This window comes from Ruditapes philippinarum, unplaced genomic scaffold (genome assembly GCF_026571515.1).
Source record: "Ruditapes philippinarum isolate M1 unplaced genomic scaffold, ASM2657151v2 ctg2827_1_1_1_1, whole genome shotgun sequence".
NCBI classification, from domain to species: domain Eukaryota; kingdom Metazoa; phylum Mollusca; class Bivalvia; order Venerida; family Veneridae; genus Ruditapes; species Ruditapes philippinarum.
Genome location: NW_026861044.1, coordinates 62065 through 85642, shown reverse-complemented (window position 1 = coordinate 85642; position 23578 = coordinate 62065). Strand labels below are relative to the sequence as shown.

At 34.4% G+C, this 23578-nt stretch overlaps 1 protein-coding gene across 1 annotated transcript; it reads right to left on the bottom strand.

Moving 5' to 3' along the window:
- Positions 1 to 421: 421 nt before the first annotated feature.
- On the bottom strand, positions 422 to 23330 carry LOC132714337 (tRNA:m(4)X modification enzyme TRM13 homolog). Its single transcript, XM_060697179.1, has 14 exons — positions 22539 to 23330; positions 14572 to 14731; positions 12350 to 12396; positions 9159 to 9225; positions 8526 to 8613; positions 8348 to 8367; positions 7788 to 7857; positions 7309 to 7415; positions 6995 to 7073; positions 6745 to 6833; positions 6336 to 6405; positions 3092 to 3263; positions 2347 to 2784; positions 422 to 1749 (listed from the first exon to the last, which is right to left on the bottom strand). The coding sequence occupies exons 1-14, from the start codon at positions 22550 to 22552 to the stop codon at positions 1578 to 1580; spliced, it is 1593 nt and encodes a 530-aa protein (XP_060553162.1). The 5' UTR covers positions 22553 to 23330; the 3' UTR covers positions 422 to 1577.
- Positions 23331 to 23578: the final 248 nt, after the last annotated feature.

Below are 23578 nucleotides of genomic sequence, written 5' to 3'. Positions count from 1 at the left end.
CATAACACAACAATGTGCATAGCACAGGTTTGACTTTCCTCAGGCCAAAGTGAAGGTCATAGATGCCATTATGTAAAAATTTTAAAATTGTTTGTCCACTTTGCATCTTTTGAACTGATGGAAGGAAATTAAAACTATTTGGGAGAAATGTTCCAATAACAATATACAGAATCCAGGTTTAGATCTCCTCAGATCAAAATTGGCCCTTTTCTGGGGTTCATTTCATTTATAGAGCATTATGCAAGAAAACACCAAGTATCATTTTGAGAATCTACTATGCCCAGTTTTCTGATTTGGCATGTAGCCATGTCTTGCGAACCTGCACTAAAGTGATATTAATTTTGCCTTTAGGGTCAATATTGGCCCAGCCTATTTCTGGTAAATCAAATCAAGGCAAAACAATATGTCATAATTTTATCAAATTAAATGCCATCACATTACTTATAATCATTAAACTTAATACAGACTGATAACACAGATAGTTCTATTGAACACTCTCTTTAGTGATACCACTTGATTCAAAGATGTAACTCAAAGATATATTGAATATTTGCTTATTCATGCTTCTTCAGTTGACTTGAATTTCTATGCCCAATGTCACAATTACCTTCAGCAGTACTTAACACAAGAAAACATGAAATACAATGACCATTTGGTACATACTGTTTTCACAGAAAATTAACTATTTCTTTTTTATTAAACCAGGTAACACAAACATTTCATCAACTTGTGCCTTTTTATTTCTTCACAAAATGAGAATAAACTATCAATTCTAGCATGCTTCATACTATTCCTCTATTAGATAATGGGTTGAGCACATTATTAAATGTTGTATGCACAGAGTAAAAAAGAGAATGCTTACATATCATATGACATCAATAAACCAAATGAGTTATAAAAATTACTTCTCATCACAATATACATATAGTTCAACAAAAATACATCAAGTTTTCTGTGCTTTGTTATACATGTATAATAATGCATGGTTTATGGTGAAAGTGCTTTGTAATTAATAATTTGAGTCTACTGGCCTTCATGATAACATTACTGCTTATATGAACTGGAACTCTGCATTATTGACTATAAAACAAAGCACTCAAAATGGATATTTATAAATTTGATATTTATTTTTCAACCCAAAATTAATACAATGAACTTTTTTAGCAATGCATTTTTCAATTTAATCTTGCCTTTTGTTTATTTTCGAGTCGTGGCACTGTAAAAACTATTACTTGTACACCCTATCATTTCAAAAATTTCTTAATAATATGACAAGTTCATCCACTGATCAGACTATGACTTGTCAACAATAATTTTGTTTTATTTTCAGACCTAAGCCCTTCAAAAATGCTTTAAAAAATCATACTGATCTCTCAACACAAAATTCAAAGACTTTTCAAGGCCTTGTATCATTCATTTGTATTTTCTTTAACGCCTGGATTTATTTAAAATAAGCCTATAATAATGTTCTATTTCTTTATACAATCAAATGATAATAACTTTAAATAATGCCCAAAAATTCTATTTTTTTTTTCATTTTGCCTCTTGATAATCTAATTTACATCTGTAGGTTGGCATTAACTTGCAACAAGAACAACATTTTCTGGTGTAAAGAATTCCTCAATATAAACTTTCAGTGAACTCTTTAATCCATGCTCTTGGAGGAAATGGACTCTACCAAGATCAATGAGACGCTTGCATTTTCTACCTATGACCTCCCTTTCTTCTTGACTCAACTTTGTTGATATCCTGAAAACAATGCAGATAAAAATAGAATGAAAATCTATCAATTGATTAAGTAAAGAGCATGCAATATGTAATAAACTTTAATCAAATCAATTATACTTCTATCAACAAAATTGAAAAAGGTTTATGGAAGTGAAGTTATAAATTGAAATTTAATTAAATTTCAGAGAATCTGGCATCAAAAAATTCTAGCTATGTTTATCTTATTTAAAAATTGCTTGCATGTCTTTAGTTTTATATACAAAGCATATTGAATGAGTGTAGATTTAATATTAAAGTTATTTACAAGCAAAATATTGTTATATTCAACAAGTTCAATAAATTTAGTATTGAATATAAAAGAATATAATATAAGTATCACATAGTCAAAATAAGAAAGGTTTACAGTAAAAAGGTTTTTTCATCAGCGTGCCTACATAGAAACGTTAACATTAACGCGCTTTAACACTATATCTGTATACAAATGACATCAAGTCAAAGTGCTATTACACTAGTGTAATATCGCTTTTATTAAATGAATTTATTACACTCTTGCACCATGGTGCATGTAATATTTGTCTTTAGTTTTATATATATTATTATACAAGATGAAAAAGTTACCCAGTATTTGTAGTACTCTCTTCTTGACTATGTTCGTCTTCATCATCATCATCTAAATCAACTTTCTGACTTTCAGATGAACTGGAAACCTTGACCTCTAATGTATTGCTACTAGAATCTAAGTCTGTAGCTCTTCTGCTAGAAATCTCATCTGAATAATCTAAGTCTGCTTTAGTGGATTTTGACTCCTCATTTAATTTAACTGTTTCTTTATTATCATTATCTATGAGTCCGTCAGTAGCTTCACAACTCTTACCTCCCACCTTCTTCTCATGACTCCAACCTTTCCAAGCACAGGTAGCCCAGCTGCTCATGCTGGACATGATCTGAAAGTCTCTGGCAGAAAGTCCACATTGTTTGAAGAACTGTTTACCTACATAAGGTTTCCAGACACATCTATGATGACAACACAGAGCTATCACTGCTCCACCTAGTTTCCTACAAAACAAAACATTTTATTAAAAGACTGAAGTCAATAGGTATGTTATAAAACCCCAATGTTCTTGTTAACTATTAAACACAAATAATTTCTAGCACTGTCCTTTTCTTACTTCATATAAAGGAAAAAGAAAGACCCACAATAAATAAATGTTCTATTTCTCAAAAAGATAACACTGTGTCAATTAGAAGTATCAAATACTACTACCTGTTTGCACTTATGTGAGAGTACTGAAAATATACGCCACAACATATAAATAATTCAGTTTTTCATATTCAAATCTCAACAATATTACAAAGTTTTTACCTATGATCAGATTTGAGACGTTTTCTTTGTTGAATATTCTCGATAGAGTTGTCTCCCTCTATAGATAAAGTTTCTGTGGCACATCTTAATGCAAGGTCTGTAGCTGGTCCACATAAATGCTTACCAAATGCTACAACACCTCTGTCATGTGACTCTATACTGGGAACTTTACCTGAAAATAAATACCTGTGATTATGTCCAGAGTTCATACATTTTTTTCCACAAATTGTTGACAAAATTATAAATATCACTACATTCAACATTTAAACATGGTGAAGTTATCATGACAAGGTCCCACAGGTCGAGGGATTTTAAAGAATGGTATATTTCCATAATTAAAGTTTTAATGTTTGCTTTTTGCTTTTACCATAAAAGTTTGGAGGATATCCCCTTGATTGAACTAAAAGGAGGTCACCATCTTCCTATTTTTTCTACAACAGTAGCAGTAACAACAGCAATGACTTGCTTATGTTATCAATATGAAACAACATACAAGCATGCTCCAAACTATATACTATAGACTGTGCTTATTCTTAGCATTTTACTACAGAAATCACTTCAAGGATGTTTTTGGGAGTTTTCATATAGACATATAGGCAAAATTTAAACTTTTCAATAGAATTTCTTTAAACTTAGCATGTTGTTAGAATATGATAACAGAAACATTTTAAGCAAAAAAAAATAAATAGGGTCACCGTTCTTGTTTTTGAGTTATCTGCCCCTGAATCAGAATTTTCTACTTAATTGAGGTCATTTCAAGGGCAGATAACTTATATATACTTAAACCAATTCTTGATTTTACTTCTGGATTATGTTTTTCTTTTTATTGTTGAGTACAATACATAATAACATGCAATTCCTTATATCGTTTCTGTTATTTTTTTTCAATGAAAATAAAGGTACTTTAAAATTCTTAAAAACAAGATATGTTTGTAAAACATGTATGCCCCCTATCAGCAGCCAATTAGTCATGTGATAAGGTTATTATGCATGACTTCTGACCCAGTGATCAAACAATTAATAAGGGTTATAAAGTATCTACTGGTCATGACTTTGACCCCTTGACCCAAAACTCAATAGGGGTCATCTGCTGGTCATGACCAATCATCATACAAAGTTTGAAGTTCCTAGGCCTAGGCGTTTTTAGTAAATTGATCAGAAACCGTTTTTACCTACAAGGTCAATGTGACCTTGACCTTTGACCCCTTGACCCCAAAATCAATAGGGGTCATCTGCTGGTCATGACCAATCACCATGCCTAGGTTGAAGTTCCTAGGCCTAAGGGTTCTCTTATTATTGATCGGAAACCGTTTTAACATACAAGGTCAATGTGACCTTGACCTTTGACCCCAAAATCAATAGGGGTCATCTGCTGGTCATGACCAATCACCATGCCAAGTTTGAAGTTCCTAGGCCGAAGCGTTCTTTAGTTATTGATCAGAAACCGTATTTACTTACAAGGTCATTGTGACCTTGACCTTTGGGCTTAATCCCAAAATCAATAGGAGTAATCTGCTGGTCATGACAAATCACCATACCAAGTTTGAAGTTCCTAGGCCTAAGGGTTCTTTAGTTATTGATCGGAAACCGCTTTTACCTAAGAGGTCAATGTGACCTTGACCTTTGACCCCTTGACCCCAAAATCAATAGGGGTCATCTACTGATCATGACCAATCACCATCTCAAGTTTGAAGTCCCTAGGCCTAAGGGTTCTTTCATTATTGATCGGAAACCGTTTTTACCTACAAGGTCAATGTGACCTTGACCTTTGACCCCAAAATCAATAGGGGTCATCTGATTGGTCATAACCAATCACCATACCAAGTTGGAAGTTCCTAGGCCTTAAGGTTCTTTAGTTATTGATTGGAAACCGTTTTTACCTACAAGGTCAATGTGACCTTGACCTTTGACCCCTTGACCCCAAAATCAATAGGGGTCATCTACTGATCATGACCAATCACCATACCAAGTTTGAAGTTCCTAGGCCTTAAGGTTCTTTAGTTATTGATCGGAAACCGTTTTTGCTTAAAAGGTCAATGTGACCTTGACCTTTGACCCCTTGGCCCCAAAATCAATAGGGGTCATCTACTGATCATGACCAATCACCATACAAAGTTTGAAGTTCCTGGGCCTTAAGGTTCTTTAGTTATTGATCGGAAACCGTTTTTACTTTCAAGGTCAATGTGACCTTGAACTTTGACCCCTTGACCCCAAAATCAATAGGGGTCATCTACTGGTCATGACCAATCACCATACCAAGTTGGAAGTTCCTAGGCCTTAAGGTTCTTTAGTTATTGATCGGAAACCGTTTTTGCTTTCAAGGTCAATGTGACCTTGACCTTTGACTCCTTGACCCCAAAATCAATAGGGGTCATCTACTGATCATGACCAATCACCATACCAAGTTTGAAGTTCCTAGGCCTTAAGGTTCTTTAGTTATTGATCGGAAACCGTTTTTGCTTACAAGGTCAATGTGACCTTGACCTTTGACCCCTTGACCCCAAAATCAATAGGGATCATCTACTGGTCATGACCAATCACCATACCAAGTTTGAAGTTCCTAGGCCTTAAGGTTCTTTAGTTATTGATCGGAAACCGTTTTTGCTTTCAAGGTCAATGTGACCTTGACCTTTGACCCCTTGACCCCAAAATCAATAGGGGTCATCTACTGGTCATGACCAATCACCATACCAAGTTTGAAGTTCCTAGGCCTAAGGGTTCTTTAGTTATCACTCGGAAACCATTTGGTCTACGGACCGACGGACCGACAAGTGCAAAGCAATATACCCCCTTTTCTTCGAAATGGGGGCATAAATAGGGCATTTTTTAAGAAAAAATGCACAGGTAAAAAGAAAATATGGAAAAAAAACTACCCACTCTAAATTTGTTCTTGAAATTTTGCATATCGACTAAAAGGAAGGTAAGCTTCATGAAAATAAGAAAAAAATTGTATTGTTTCCCCTCATTGTAAATTATCTGCCCTTGAATTTAACGAAAAACTCAAATTCAAGAGCAGATAACTCGAAAATGAGAATGGTGACCCCATTTTTTTCCCGCTTAAAATGTTTCTGATATCATATTCTAACAATGTGCTAAGTTTAAATAAATTCTATTGAACAGTTTTAATTTTGCCTATATGTCTATATGAAAACTCCCAAAAACGTCCTTAAAGGCACCAACTCAATACAGACACATGTAATTATAAGCTGCTTGTAACTTGAAAGTGTATATCTCCTATACATACCAAGTCTGAGGTGTTCAATATCAATCTTTATTCTCTCCATAATCATCTCCTCTTTATGTAGATTATCCATCTGAAATAACATAATATATTCTTCATTCATTCAAACCATCTAAATTTGACTAAATTTCTAATGTAAAGATAAATAACTGAAGGCTCTATGAGCACATGTACAAACATGTATATTTGGCCATGTTGAATATCTAAGGGCAGAAATTCATGCAAAAATATCTAGATATGATTTATTTCAAATAGAGGTCAAATAAGCCCTATGATAAATGGTATCTAAGTTAGTTTGAGAAAAAGATTGGATTATCAAACTGGCCCATGTTGGTTGTGTGTTTTTCAAGAGATAATAAAAATAAACATTTTTTGATATTAGAAACTGGATCAATAAATATGTAAAAGTTACCTTATTTCTAACATGACTTCTATCAATCAACACAAATCCTATATCTTTATATTTCTCTACAGCACCATGTAACCAATGTGATAACTGACCTACAAAACAACATCATCATTAATCTTAATGACTATTAGCTCCTTTACTTGATATTTTATCTTGATACTTTAACAGACATTATTTCCTTTTTAATAAAATATCACCTACTTATGTCCCTGGATTAATATATTTACTAATGTGATGTATCAAGCCAACTCACCTTTCCCTGCCCCCATTTCCAAGAAACATTTCCCCTCTGTCAACAAGCCCAACTTCTCCATCTGACCTATAAGTGATGCCTGAATAAATTAATGAAAACTTTACCTGTTATAATTTAGATGTAAAAACAATCACAAAAATGATCTGTTAAAAAGTACAAAATAAACCGAAGAAAAAAATCTAAAAACTGTTAAAAGAGAACTACAAATAAAAGAAATCCAGTTAAAACCAGCAATACAATAAAAAAAGAATTCACTAAAGAATCAATTAAAAATGTTTTTTAATCAAAGTGAGTAAGAGATAACGGTCACACACCTGTTGTTTTCTGTGACGTAAAGCAGCATTGCCGTATGAGTGATTTTCTAACTCGTCTCTGAGACACTCATGTGTCAGTATTTCCTCCTCTAATACTCCTACATGTTCTAAAACATTACAAGAAATGATATAACTAATTTTGGATTAAATATTAGAGCCTTTAAACACATCTCACAGGGAGTCGCTACATACCAATTATAGTGCAATATGCTTTGGGAGGTATATAAAAGGTTCACTGTAGACAGAACATTGCTACAAACAATGAGTTGTATATTTACATGGTCTTTAGTAATCTTGATAGGGACCATTGGCATTGTAAAATGATTTTTAAATGTTTTATTAATAAAAGAATGTCTAAATGCTATGATATTATCTAAATGACTATTCAGTAAGAACGATTCTGCAGCAGGAGTTTAATTGTCAACTGTTAAAAAAAGTGTTTATATGAAGGTTTATAAATGATACAGATAAACACTTACCATCATATAACTTATTCACTTTTACAATGAAAGACTGTAACTCCTCTATAGGAACTGTCAACACGGTCTCCTGTAATATAAAATTTATAGTGCTGTGAGCCGCGTCACAACAAAACCAACATACTGCGTTTGCGACCAGCATGGATCCAGACCAGCCTGTGCATTCGCACAGTCTGATCAGGATCCATGCTGTTCGCTATCAGATTCTCTACTTGTAATAGGTTTTGTAAGCAAACAGCATGGATCCTGATCAGACTGCACGGAGTGCAGGCTGGCTTGGATCCATGCTGGTCGCAAATGCAATATGTTGGTTTTGTCATAGCACGGCTCATATCTTAATACATTGTACAATCATAATTGTACAAGTTGAACAATATTCAGGACAAAATTCTACGTTTCTTTGTTTGTTCATCATATAGTCAGTAGAAAAAAATTGAATTGTGTGTTAATTTGCAGAATTGTTAAATTTTTAGAATATATATACATGCATAATTATATATTTAATTAAGATTATTCTTGCCAGTTAAAGTCAAACAAAAATCTATACATTTTTCATTAACAAAGTCTTCATAAAGGTAAGCTGAACAATATCAGGTTTAGTAGAATACACTTGTTGTTTATGTCTACGTCCAACAGTAAGATGGAACAATCCTCTCAAAGAGTCACTGAATTTGTGTATCATATTCTATAAAGATAGTTGGCTAACAACTGTGTGAAGATAGAAGTTAGATTATAAACAGAAGAAAGTAAGAAAGTAAATTACTTTTGGATCAGGAACTGTCTCGCCAGCATCATCTCCGGAATTTATTCCAGCACTGTAGTAAGCCTGAAAGAAAGAATTATTATGTTAGTCCCTAGTGTAGGACGAATGTTCTCTCTTTAAAAAATTGAGAATGTGAAAAATGTTAGTAAAGTAAACTTATAAAATAAAATTTATAAGAAGAGTTTTTACATTTTTACATGAGTACATTAATATCAGTTAAGGTATATATCACTTACATGTACTATGATGAAGGTTCCAAGAATATGTTTTCTTTCTGAGACGTGAGTTAGAACTTCTTCATAAGATACATTGATTTCCTACCAGTATATTTAATTTGCATGGTGGATTGAAATTATAAGATATTTATTCCTGTATGTATTGTACCTGTATCAAACAATATTAACACATATACAAAGCTTTCTCCATGATTGTGCACCAATTTCTAGTCCCATTTTTATCATAGACATCAAAACATGACTGTTATAAATTTTATACAATAAAAACAAGAATTCCACCAGATAACCTATAACTGCACAACTCCAAATAAATAGTTAAGCAAAAACAACTTTGAATGATAAATTAACATTATAAGAGAAATATTAACTTACAGGCATTTGCTTTGGTTTACTTGGACATTTCTTCATATGGTGATTTAGTTTGTCAGCATAGCATGTACTGCAAGAGATATTTGGTAAGAATTGGAATCACATATAAATATACAATAAAGAGCAGAAGCTCAAACTAAACTGGCACCATTATAAAACAAGAACTGTCGGAGGACAGCGATGCTCGACTATTCGAAAAAATTGTCAAAAGGGTGTTTCATTGAGAATAATAATACTTACCTATATGAATACATAAAATTGTCCAAAAAGGTACAAAGGTTTGTTATTAAGATGTTTTACCAAGTAAATCACTGCTTCATTATTATGAATGCATAAAATTGTCCCAAAAAAAGGCACAAACCCTTCAGTAGTCAAAAAAGTGGCATAATTATGCAAAAAAGCAAATCAGAGTTATGGGACTTGTGCCAATCATATTAGATAATCACAGAGAACAAGTGTGTGAAGTTTCAATCCAATCCCTTCAGTAGTTATGGAGATACAGGTCTGCTTACACGCAAAAACTTAACCAAGAATTTCAAGTCGAAAAAGGGGCATTAAAGTGACATTATGCCCATCTAAAGGTATATAGTGAGTGAACAGGTGAGAGTCAAAATAAATTTTCATTTTGCCATCATTCCTTTTGATTTAATAATTTACTTTGCATAAAAAATAAATAACCACCAGATTCGAACACAATTTCAGTGAATGTCATTTAGAATCTACCTGTAACGTTCAATTTATAAAAAGAGTGGGGCAGTCTTTTTATATTTTAAGCAGATTTCAAATTTTATCCTTAACATTCTCCAATATAATCTGTTGGTCAAACATCATTTAAACAGTCAATCTTTTGAAATATAAAGTCCATTCACCTGAACTTGACAATGAAAATATGAGCATAATGTCACTTTAAGATGCAAAAAAACAATCGGAGTTATGGGACTTGTGCTAATCATGTTAGATAATTACAGAGAAAAAGTGAATGAACTTACAATCCATTCCTTTCAGTAGTTATGGAGATACTTTCTTACACGCAAAAATTTAACCAAGAATTTCTAAGTCGAAAAAGGGGCATAAATATGCACACAAAAAAACAACCGGAGTTATGGGACTTGTTCTAATCATGTTAGATAATCACAGAGAAAAAGTGTGTGAACCTACAATCCAATCCCTTCAGTAGTTATGAAGATACTTGCTTACACGCAAAAACTTAACCACAGGGACGCCAACGCCGACAAATGGGTGACTGCATTAGTCAAAACTAGAACTGCCACTATCATGGCGTGAATACCCCCGCATACCACTTTGTCAGAATCAACAGTGGCCATTTAGAGCTCAAGGACAACCTCCCTGCCAAATCTGAGGTTACTAAGCCAGTGCATTGCTAAGTTATGTATTCTACATGCTTCAAATGTGAAAATGTCAAAATCAATACATTGCGGACAGGACATTCTTTAGCAATTGAGAAGAAAAGCTTTTTTTTTTGTCAAGGTCCCTGTGACCTTGACCTTTGACCCAGTGACCTCAAAATCAATAGGGGTCACCTTATAGTCATGATCAACATCCATGCCAAATATGAAGACTATGGGTCAAAGGAATCTTAAGTTAATGGGTGGACAAACTTTTTGAAGTCAAAGTCTCTATGACCTTGACCTTTGATCCAGTGACCTCAAAATCAAAAGGGGTCATCTACTAATCATGATCAACATCCATGCCAAATATGAAGACTGTGGGTCAAAGGAATCTAAAGTTATTGGGCAGATAAACTTTTTGAAGTCAAAGTCCCTGTGACCTTGACCTTTGACCTGGTGACCTCAAAATCAATAGGGGTCATCTAATAATCATGACTAACCTCCATTCTAAATATGAAGACTGTGGGTCAGAGGAATCTTAAGTTATTGGGCGGACAAGCTTTTTGAAGTCAAGGCCCCTGTGACCTTGACCTTTGACCTGGTGACCTCAAAAACAATAGGGGTCATCTACTAATCATGACTAGTCTCCAAGCCAAATATGAAGACTGTGGGTCAAAGGAATCTTAAGTTATAGGGCGGACAAGCTTTTTGAAGTCAAGGCCCCTGTGATCTTGACCTTTGACCTGGTGACCTCAAAGTCAATAGGGGTCATCTACTAATCATGACTAACCTCAATGCCAAATATGAAGACTATGGGTCAAAGGAATCTTAAGTTATTGGGCGGACAAGCTTTTTGAAGTCAAGGCCCCTGTGACCTTGACCTTTGACCTGGTGACCTCAAAATCAATAGGGGTCATCTACTAATCATGACTAGCCTCCATGCCAAATATGAAGACTGGGTCAAAGGAATCTTAAGTTATTGGGCAGAAAACCTTTTTGAAGTCAAGGCCCCTGTGACCTTGACCTTTGACCTGGTGACCTCAAAATCAATAGGGGTCATCTACTAATCATGACTAACCTCCATGCCAAATATGAAGACTGTAGGTCAAAGGAATCTTAAGTTATTGGGCGGACAAGCTTTTTGAAGTCAAGGCCCCTGTGACCTTGACCTTTGATCTAGTGACCACAAAATCAATAGGGGTCATCTACCAATCATGATTAATCTCCATGCCAAATATGAAGACTGTGGGTCAAAGGAATCTTAAGTTATTGGGCGGACAAGCTTTTTAAAGTCAAGGCCCCTGTGACCTTGACCTTTGACCTGGTGACCTCAAAATCAATAGGGGTCATCTACTAATCATGACTAACCTCCATGCCAAATATGAAGACTGTAGGTCAAAGGAATCTTAAGTTATTGGGTGGACAAGCTTTTTGAAGTCAAGGCCCCTGTGACCTTGACCTTTGACCTAGTGACCTCAAAATCAATAGGGGTCATCTACTAATCATGACTAACCTCCATGCCAAATATGAAGACTAAGGGTCAAAGGAATCTTAAGTTATTGGGCGGAGAAGAAAAAAACGACGGACGGACGGCCGGACGGACAGCCGTACGGACGGACAAGCTGATTCCAGTATACCCCCCTTACAACTTTGTTGTGCGCGGGGTAAAAAAACCTTTACTAAATGGTTCACAAATTATAAATAAATCTAAATGCTCTTTTTTTGAATATTTTTGCCACTTGTAAAAGTAAAAGCACATAGTTGTTTTACTATTATTTCTTTTTCAAAAACAGCATCAAAATTTTTAGATTCAATATTAATTTTTACTTTAGTAATTTAACTCACTGTTTCGAATCATATGGGCATTCAATTCTCTTTCTTCCCAAATCAACCTAAAAATTAAATTTCTGTTAATAATTTAATTACAATGTACTTTAAACAATATCAGGACAAAATATATGTATCAACAAAAATGGAATGGAAAAATGTCTGCTAGCAGCTTATCAAGATAAACTAGAAGTATCACTAAATGTGATTAATACCCCCACAAGACTGCTTCTGAAATGAGGATGTTACTTTTAATAGAATACCTTGTAAAAGAATTGAAATATAGAGTTATGGTTGTGGGCAATTAAAGATAATTGTGGTTCTTATATGTTGCATTTCCTTTCAATGTGGTTGGCCATTGATGAAGTTTAATTGAATTACTCTGTAATAAGTCCAGAAAGACAAAGAAAAGGAACAAAGGGCAATAACTCTATAAATACTGAAGATAGAGTTATAGTTCTTGTGCACTGCACTTCCTCTTATTGTGCTTGACCATTGTATGAAGTTGTTTTGAATTCCAACCAGTATGTTTTAAGTTATGCTCCTGACAAGGAAAAGCATCAAAGGGCAGTAACTCTGTATTTTGTCAAAATGGAGTTATGGCTCTTGTGCACTGCACTTCCTTTTAATGTCCTTGACAACTGTATGAAGTTGTATTGAATTCCAAACAGTAGTTTTCAAGTTATGCTCTGGACAAGGAAAAGTAACAAAGGGCAATAACTCTGTAATTAGTCAAGATGGAGTTATGGTTCTTGTGCACTGCACTTTCTCTCAATGTGCTTGACCATTGTATGAAGTTATATTGAATTCCAACCATTAGTCTTCAAGTTATGGTCCGGACAAAAAAGGCAATGGAAAAGCAACAAAGGGCAATAACTCTGTAATTACTTTAGATAGAGTTATGGTTCTTGTGCACTGCACTTCCCCTTATTGTGTTTGACAATTGTATGAAGTTGTTTTGAATTCCAACCAGTAGTTTTCAAGTTATGCCCCGGACAAGGAAAAGTAACAAAGGGCAATAACTCTGTAATTAGTCAAGATAGAGTTATGGTTCTTACGCACTGCACTTCCTCTCAATGTGCTTGACCATTATATATAGTTATATTGAATTCAAACTATTAGTCTTAAAGTTATGGTCCGGACAAAAAAAAAGCAATGGAAAAGCAACAAAGGGCAATAACTCTGTAATTACTTTAGATAGAGTTATGGTTCTTGTGCACTGCACTTTCCCTTATTGTGTTTGGCAATTGTATGAAGTTGTTTTGAATTCCAACCAGTAGTTTTCAAGTTATGCCCCGGACAAGGAAAAGTAACAAAGGGCAATAACTCTGTAATTAGTCAAGATAGAGTTATGGTTCTTGTGCACTGCACTTCCTCTCAATGTGCTTGACCATTGTATGTAGTTATATTGAATTCAAACATTTAGTCTTCAAGTTATGGTCCGGACAAAAAAAAGCAATGGAAAAGCAACAAAGGGCAATAACTCTGTAATTACTTTAGGTAGAGTTATGGTTCTTGTGCACTGCACTTCCCCTTATTGTGTTTGACAATTGTATGAAGTTGTTTTGAATTCCAACCAGTAGTTTTCAAGTTATGCCCCGGACAAGGAAAAGTAACAAAGGGCAATAACTCTGTAATTAGTCAAGATAGAGTTATGGTTCTTGTGAACTGCACTTCCTCTCAATGTGCTTGACCATTGTATGTAGTTATATTGAATTCCAACCATTAGTCTTCAAGTTATGCTCCGGACAAGGAAAATGCAACGGACGTCTGGACCAACCGACCGACCGACCGACCACCGGGTGACTCCTATATACCCCCCCAAACTTCGTTTTTGGGGGTATAATAAAAAACCATTATGCTACCATTTAATTAAAATTAAATATACATTTCAACACAATCTTTATGTTAACTAAACTATAAGCTTCTACCAGTAGTAAACAAACCATCAAATAGTTCAGCTGCACAGACATTCATTTTATTCTATGTAGGAAATTACATCTTTGTTATTGTCAGACAATGTAGTGACCTCAACTAACACGACAATGCTGTCATCCATATAAGATTATTTGTGCTACAGATCAATATATTAGCTTAGACAAAATATAAATGAATAGTTTGATGTTCTGGACAGTATGTTTGCCTTTTGTTATGGTGGCAATCATTTTACTGATTAAACAATTATATATCTGAACATAAAATGAGTCATCAAAGTAAAGCTGTAAGTATTTAATTCTTACTCCAAAGACACTAGCATGTTCAGCACAGTAAGTTGAATCCTTTGTTGGTTTGAACCGGCAATATCTTCTTTTACGATCCACAAAGAAATGACATCCGCCCTCTGGTGGCTCTGGTTTTACGAATGGTTTCTTCTCACTCATAACTTGATATTTGATCACCTGAAATGTGTAGTTTAATCAATATGATTATGTTTTACGACATCTTAATTCCTAGGTTAAACATAATCATTAGCTTTGCCCTTGGAATTATTTTCAATTAAATGGCTTGACCAAAGAAACAATTACATGACCCTATCTTGATGATTTAACATATCACCAAACATACCACACGATAATGCACCTTCAATTGTAACCCTGCCTATAAGGCAAAGAGTGATAACAGCGACTCTGATTTTCAAATCCCTGGCAGGTAAAAGACCCACCCTGCACAGATGGTGCACAGGGACAATTTCAAGTAAGCTGGTCCTTTTATCCACTTGTCCATTGGACGTTGGTTAACTAGTTACTATTTTTGTCAACTTGTTCCTTGGTCAATAACTTTTACAGCCAATTTTCTCAATCTTATTGCACAATCAGATAACTTGTCTTACAAATTAAAACCTGTAAAAGAGGTTTTCCTTATATGATATCAAAACAAAATCTGTTGCTGGTTAAATTCTTTCCACATTCAAATTTATGTGTGTAGTGATGTATGTACATTGAGAAACATGTTGATTAATCATAAATGGACAAGCATATGATACCTCTTTACATACATGTACAGTGCTATCCATAACTACCTTTACACCTCTTGAAAAAATACATTTTGGTTAATTAATCTATAAATTTCAGAAAAAAAATTGTGTATCAAGTATAAATGATAGTTAACTTTAACAAATAGAAAAGAAATTTATGATGGCCCTGAGGTCGCTCACCTGTATATAGCCCCCCCCCCCCCCCCCCCCCCCCGGGCCAATTTTTTACTCAACGGCTTTTATTTGAACAGACTTGGTAGACACCCATAAGAAGATGTTTCATGCTAAACATCTATAAGTTCTAGCTCATTAGGTTTTTTAAAAGAAGATTTTTAAAGTTTTTACTATACACATATACAATGTAGTTAAAAACAATGACACCCCTGGGGCAGGGCCAGTTTTGACCCCCGGGCTTTTATTTGAACAAACTTTGTAGATATTTACTTAAAGATGTTTCATGCTTAATATCTAAACTCTAGCTATTTGGGTTTTTTCAAAGAAGATTTTTAAGTTTTTGCTATACACATATAAGGAAAATCAATGACCCCCGGGGCAGGGCCAGTTTTGACCCCCGGGCTTTTATTTGAACATACTTGGTAGACACCCATTAGAACATGTTTCATGCTAAATATCTTAGCTCTAGCTCTTTGAGTTCTTTAAAAGAAGATATTTTAAGTTTTTACTATATGCATATAGGGAAAATCAATGACCCCCTGGGGCGGGCCAATTTTGATCCCAGGGCTTTTATTTGAACAAACTTGGTAGACACTCATTAGAAGATGTTTCATGCCAAATATCTTAGCTCTAGCTCTTTGGGTTCTTTAAAAGAAGATTTTTTAAGTTTTTACTATATGCATATAGGGAAAATCAATGACCCCATGGGGCGGGGCCAATTTTGACCCCAGGGCTTTTATTTGAACAAACTTGGTAGACATTCACTAGAAGATGTTTCATGCCAAATATCTAAGCTCTAGCTCTTACAGTTCTTTAAAAGAAGATTTTTAAGTTTTTACTATATGCATATAGGGAAAATCAATGACCCCATGGGGCGGGGCCAATTTTGACCCCAGGGCTTTTATTTGAACAAACTTGGTAGACACTCACTAGAAGATGTTTCATGCCAAATATCTTAGCTCTAGCTCTTTGGGTTCTTTAAAAAAGATTTTTTAAGTTTTTACTATATGCATATATGGAAAATCTATGACCCCTTGGGGCAGGGCCAATTTTGACCCCAGGGCTTTTATTTGAACAAACTTGGTAGACACTCACTAGAAGATGTTTCATGCCAAATATCTTAGCTCTAGCTCTTACAGTTCTTTAGAAGAAGATATTTTAAGTTTTTACTATATGCATATAGGGAAAATCAATGACCCCCTGGGGCGGGGCCAATTTTGACCCCAGGGCTTTTATTTGAACAAAATTGGTAGACATTCACTAGAAGATGTTTCATGCCAAATATCTTAGCTCTAGCTCTTACAGTTCTTTAAAAGAAGATTTTTAAGTTTTTACTAATTATGCATATAGGGAAAATCAATGACCCCCCGGGGCGGGGCCAATTTTGACCCCAGGGCTTTTATTTGAACAAACTTGGTAGGCATTCACTAGAAGATGTTTCATGCCAAATATCTTAGCTCTAGCTCTTTGGGTTCTTTAGAAGAAGATATTTTAAGTTTTTACTATATGCATATAGGGAAAATCAATGACCCCCTGGGGCGGGGCCAATTTTGACCCCAGGGCTTTTATTTGAACAAACTTGGTAGACACTCATTAGAAGATGTTTCATGCCAAATATCTAAGCTCTAGCTCTTAGGGTTGTTTAAAAGAAGATATTTAAAGATTTTTCTTTCGGTTGCCATGGCAACCAGAGTTCTGCATGGAATTAAATTCTTTGAACAATTTTTAAAGGTGACCACCAAAGGAACATTCCTGTGAAGTTTGGATGAAATTGGCTTAGTGGTTTATGAGGAGATGTCATTTAAAGCAAAAGTTTATGGACGGACGACGGACGCCGGACGGACGCCGGACGAAAAGCGATCACAAAAGCTCACCCTGTCACTTTGTGACAGGTGAGCTAATAAAAAAGAACCAAAAAAACATCAATCTTTACATATTAACACCTTTAAAGAAAATTGATACGCGGAAAGTCTGAGCGGGGCCAAAGGCCTCGTGAGGGCTGTAGCGCTCTTAGATAACATGAATGAAATCAAATTAAAAGTAAATGAAAATTTCAAAAATATATATATCCTGGGATATACCTAATGAGCTGTGAAAAAATCCTTAGATAACTGGGCGCTGCCATTTTGAAATCCTTTTGAGCTAAATACAGATATCAGAGCGCTATTAATGAGCGTCTACATAATTCAGACTATTGCTAGCAGACGCATGCTAATCGGTGAAAGAATAATGTACAAAATCAGAAAATGTGAAAACTTAATCCTCTTAACTTCTTATATCATACTCTTTTAAAATATAATGGATGTCAACACCTCTACAGACTGTGACAGCTTTAGTGGCTTCTCTGAATGTGATCTTTCTGCAGATTATACTGATTGCAATAATGGAAAACTTTTTGATATGGTTGTTAGTGAAGTGGCAGATTGTGTGTCAATTAATTTTTATCACCAATCCACTAAAGAAGAATTATTGGAGTTGTTACAACAGTTGTATCAATTTACACCAACAAAAGATGAAACTGGATTATCCACAACTATCTACATTACAGACAAAAAGGTTGTAATAACAGTTTATAATACCTTAACTATGCTAATCCAGGGACCAGGATGCAGAGTATGGAAAAATACCATTTTTCAGACCCTTTCAACAAAGCTTAAAACATCAACAAAAGTAAATGAAACTGTAGATCAACAGAGCAAACCAAATTCACCATACACATTGAACCAATATATCCCTAAGCTGAAGAAAAAATCTAAGTCAAGTAACATATTAACAACTGTTTCTACCAAACTATTTGGCCCATCTCCAGACAAAGGACTTCTGAAAGTTGCTAAACAAATGAAGAAAGCAGAAAAGGTAGCTAAGAAAGGAGGGCCACCTGTTGATAAAGATTATTTCAACAAATGTCTTAATGATGTACTGTCAAACAAATCAGAAACATGTGGTTTTAAACCAGCCAGTCACTCAGCAACACCATTAAATCACCAATATAATAAACAAGAGCTGTCCGTAAGACAGCGCGCTCGACTTTTTTATTGCTTGCCAATAAAAAAAGTTTTTGCAGTAAAAGGCAATACAAGAATCTCTGTATTTTTAAAGTGAACAATGGCCATGAGCATTAAGATATTTAGTGAAGAATTATTTTACTGAATTGTGTGATACCCTTGAACACTGCAGCAAAGTTTGAAATGTTTAAGTCAAAAGAGGGCTGGTAAGAAAGAAAAAAAAACTGAGTTGAGCCTTAAATAAATTTAATAGTATTAAACAAATCCTTGACAGAGTTACCTTCTCTTGCGTACAGATGGGGGTAATGATGTGAAATAGCATTAAAAGTTTCAAAGCAATATCTCAAAGGGTTAAGGCAATAAGTGGATTTTACCCATATTCAATGTATTTTCTAAGTCAAAAAGGGGCATAATTCTGTCAAAAACCTTGACAGAGTTATGTCCTCTTGTCTGTTGATGAAGGTCGTGATGGTAAACAAGTATGGTCAGTTTCAAAGCAATACCTCCAATGGTTTTGAAATAAAGTGAGGTGGTACAAAAAACTTAACCAAGCTCAATACACTTTCTAAGTCAAAAAAGGGCCATAATTCTGTCAAAAACCTTGACAGAGTTATGTACTCTTGTCTGTAGATGGAGGTTATGATGGTGAACAAGTATGGTAAGTTTCAAAGCCATACTTGTAATACTTCTGAAATAAAGTGGGGTGGTACGAAAAACTTAACCAAGGTGTGACGCCAACGCCGACGCCGACGCCGACGCCGACGCCGGGGCGAGTAGGATAGCTCCCCTTTTCATAGAAAAGTCGAGCTAAAAACCACAAGAAACACACATACAAAACAAATTGAGAGAAAAAGCAACCAAACACATAATGAGCATAGAAGTTAAAGAATGCTGTGATGGCAATCATGACAATGATCAAACACTAAGAAAAGAAATACTTGAACCAAATAACTCTTTTTCTGCAGAAAATGATGACAGTAAAACAGCTGACAGTAAAGTAATCACTACTAACTTTTGTGAAAAAAATGATGTGAGCTCTCCTTGTTCTTTGACACTAGAAAATCCTCATAATCCAACACAGATAGGTGAAAATAAAAGAAACGAAACAGAAATACTAAAACAGAAAAATGAAGAAATGAAAAATCAAATAAGAAGGCTTGAGAAAGAAAATACTCAGTTGAAGGCAAAGTACAGCGAGCAAGGAAACAGACTTTCAAAGGCTTTAGACTCTGCTGAAAAAATAAAAGCAACCCTTGAAGATACCAGGAAAAAAGTTTCTGAACAGAGCAAACATATTCGTTCAATTTCATTAAAATCTGATACCTTGGAGCGTAAACTGGCAGAGGCAAATGCAAAATGCTTGGTACAAAGTGAGGAAATTGACAACCTTAAGAAAATAAATAGTGTCGTGACAGAAGAAACACAAAAGCTGACTATCAATAAATTTGCAATAAAAAGCATTGAAAGTGATAAGGATAAAACACAATGTGAATGTTCAAAAGAAATAATGGATGATATGACTACCATCAAACAAAATATTTGCACCTTGATGAATATCCACAAGAAAGCAGCATCATCAAATGATATTTCTTTGCTCAGTTCAGAAATGAGGAAACAGACAAAGAAAGATAACTCTCAATCAGAATCAGCACCAAAATATGAAAACACAGAACAACCAAGCAGAACTGTAAATACTGGTAGTTACCGCAATCCCATTGAAATAGACCTCAATGACAAAGAAGACACCTCAAAAAACTCAGTCTTTATTCTAGGGGACTCGGTTACAAAAGTATTGAGGACAGATAAAATGTCAACACACAAAACTGATGTTAAGATAAAGTCTCAAGGAGGAGCCCATGTTAAGGATATCCATAGCAAAATGTCCCCCAATGCCAACCAGCCACATATGAAGAATACTGATGTTTTTGTCATTCATGCTGGAATTAATAACATCTTGCATGGTGATCAGCCAGAGGAAATAAAGCAGCATTTGTATGACCTGACAGAACTTTTGAAGCAAATCAACCCACATGTTAAAATAATCATTTCTTCAATACTGCCTATGAAAACAGATAAAAGGTACTCGGAAAAGATATCAAATACAAATGAACTCTTAAGAAACCTCTGTAATGAAAACAGTATGACTTTTATTGACCATACAAATTCCTTTCTGAAAAATCAGCAGACAAATCAATCTCTTTATTCAAATGAAGTTCACCTAAATAGTCATGGCGCTGCAGTATTTGCAAAACTATTAAAAGCCACAATAAGAAAAATACTCAACATCAACCAAAGGAACACCCAAGGAAATTTTCGTCAAGCCAGCCACTCATACAGAACACCACGGTACCAACACTACAAGAGACCAAACATCCCCTGGGGCTTTCAACACTTCCATCACCCACCTGGGGCATGGAACTTACCACCATGGATGTACAGATACCCACCCCTTCAAAGATAGAAAACAATCAGAGTGTCTTTTTACTAGAACAGCAAACAAATATGCACACAGTCCTTCCAGACAATAAAGAATCTTCAAATACCAATTATTTTAATATTGATAGTGTTAATTTTTGAAAACAAATACAAAAATAATGATAAAACAGATAATAACACTATAGACCAAACCAGCCCTTCTAGCTTTAAAGAACCCAACTTTTTATCCAAACAAGGGATGAAATTTCTCCATCTTAATATACATTATCTGTATCCTAAACTGGATGAATTAAAAATGTTGTTGCATACTCATTCTTATCTAGACATTATTGGACTTTGTGAAACATTTTTAAATGACAGCTTCTCAGATAATGAATTCCAGTTTAAAGGATATCAAATGTTTCGAATGGACAGGAAAAACAAATGGGGGTGGACTTATATTATATGTTAATGAAAATTTTTCTTGTTTTCCGCGGAGTGATTTACAAAAAGAGAACATTGAAGCCATCTGGCTTGAAATCAAGAACAATCAACAAAAAACGTTTATATTAGGATATATTTACAGACCCCCATCATCACCTGCAAACTGGAACTTGGATTTAGAACAAATATTAGATAAGATATATATTGAAAACAAGGAAATTATTTTAACTGGAGATTTCAACTATAATTATGATCCACTAACACTATCTACTAACAACACTTGTTGGAATAATATTACTAACAGTTTCAACTTAAAGCAGGTTGTTGAAGAACCCACCAGAGTAACTAAAACATCAAAGACCATAATAGATCACCTATATACAAATTTCCCTCATAATATTTCTGAAATTACTATCCCTCAGTTGTCAATAAGTGATCATTTTCCAATTTGTTTCACACGCAAAATTTCAAATACAATTATAAAAAAGTCTTTACATCAGATAATACAGTACCGAAATGTTAAAAAATTTGATGAGAAAGAATTTCTTGAATCTCTGGAACAACAACCTTGGTCATTGATAGAAATATTTGAAGATCCAAATGATGCCTTGGATTGTTTCAACTCTTTATTTAGTCAGGTATTAAATGAACATGCCCCTCTAAAACGAAAACGTGTAAAACACACACATCTTCCAGACTGGTACAATCCTGATATTCTTCATGCCTCTAAACAAAGAGATAAAGCTAAAAAAATAAATAATAATGAAGATTATAAGTATTGGAGAAACAAAGTTAACAAGCAATTATCATAGTTTTGCAAGCAATCCATAAGTCCCCTACCGGTAAGAGCCCAAGCAACATTCTGAAGGGCCAAGTAAATTTGTTGAAAAAGTTCTTTAAAAGTGATCACAGGAAACAGTTTTTATGTACAGACAGACGGACTGAAGGACACTCTAAAGTTATTTTTTAAACATCCCTGTTATCAAAATATAACATTTTTAAAATCCTATCATGATTGAAGAAGTTGGAGTAAAAATTACCAATTTCTCAAAAAAAAGTCTAAGTTCAAAAGGGGCATAATTCTGGAAATAGTCTTGCTAGAGTATTGAACACTCACAAATGTTGAGTGACAATAAGAAACATTTATATGAAGTTTGAAGTAGATACATTCAGAAAAAGAAGTTATTAAAAAAAACGTGTTTTTTTCATAAAAATTTTAAGTTCAAGGGAGGTAATTCTGATAAATTTTGTACTAGAGTTGTAAACCTTGTCACATATGATGTGGTTGATGACAAGCAACTTATATTTAAAGTTTGAAGAAAATACCTTAAGAAATAAAGAACTTATAGTCAAAAAACTTAAAAACTAGAATAAGAAATCTTGAAATTCAGTCTATTTGTTGCCATAGCAACCAGAATTTTCAATATAGGAAGATAAGAAAAGGATGTGCATAATTTCCATACTGCCATCTACCCATATGTCAAGTTTCATAAACATATTTTCAGTACTTTTTGTGTTATCACTGGATCCAGGTTATGTGTAAAATTTGCCATATTTTTAGTCTATTTGTTGCCATAGCAACCAGAATTTTCAACATAGGAAGAAAAGAAAAAGACGTGCATAATCTCCATACTGCCATCTATCCATATATCAAGTTTCATAAAAATATTTTCAGTACTTTTTGCGTTATCGCGGGATCCAGTTTATGTGTAAAATTTGTCATATTTTCAGTCTATTTGTTGCCATAGCAACCAGAATTTTCAACATAGGAAGAAAAGAAAAAGACGTGCATAATCTCCATACTGCCATCTATCCATATATCAAGTTTCATTAAAATATTTTCAGTACTTTTTGCGTTATCGCGGGATCCAGTTTTGTGGACGGACGGACTGACGGACGGACAGACGGACGGACTGACGGACGGACAGACGGACGGAGGGTAAACCTAAAGTCCCCTCCGGTAAACCGGTAGGGGACTAAAAACCTGATTTCTAGTTCTAAGAAAAGTTACTACTCAGAAACAATAAATAACAATAAAAACAATGCTAAAGAAATGTGGAAAAATCTCAAACAATTATCAGGGAAATCTTCTAATCACCAGACAAGTTATATTCAAGATGAAGATGGAAATAAAATTACAGACCCACTAAAAACAGCTGAAGTTTTCAATAACTATTTCATTGATATTTTTAAATCTGCTCCAGCAAATTGTTCAAATTTATTACAAGAAGATGA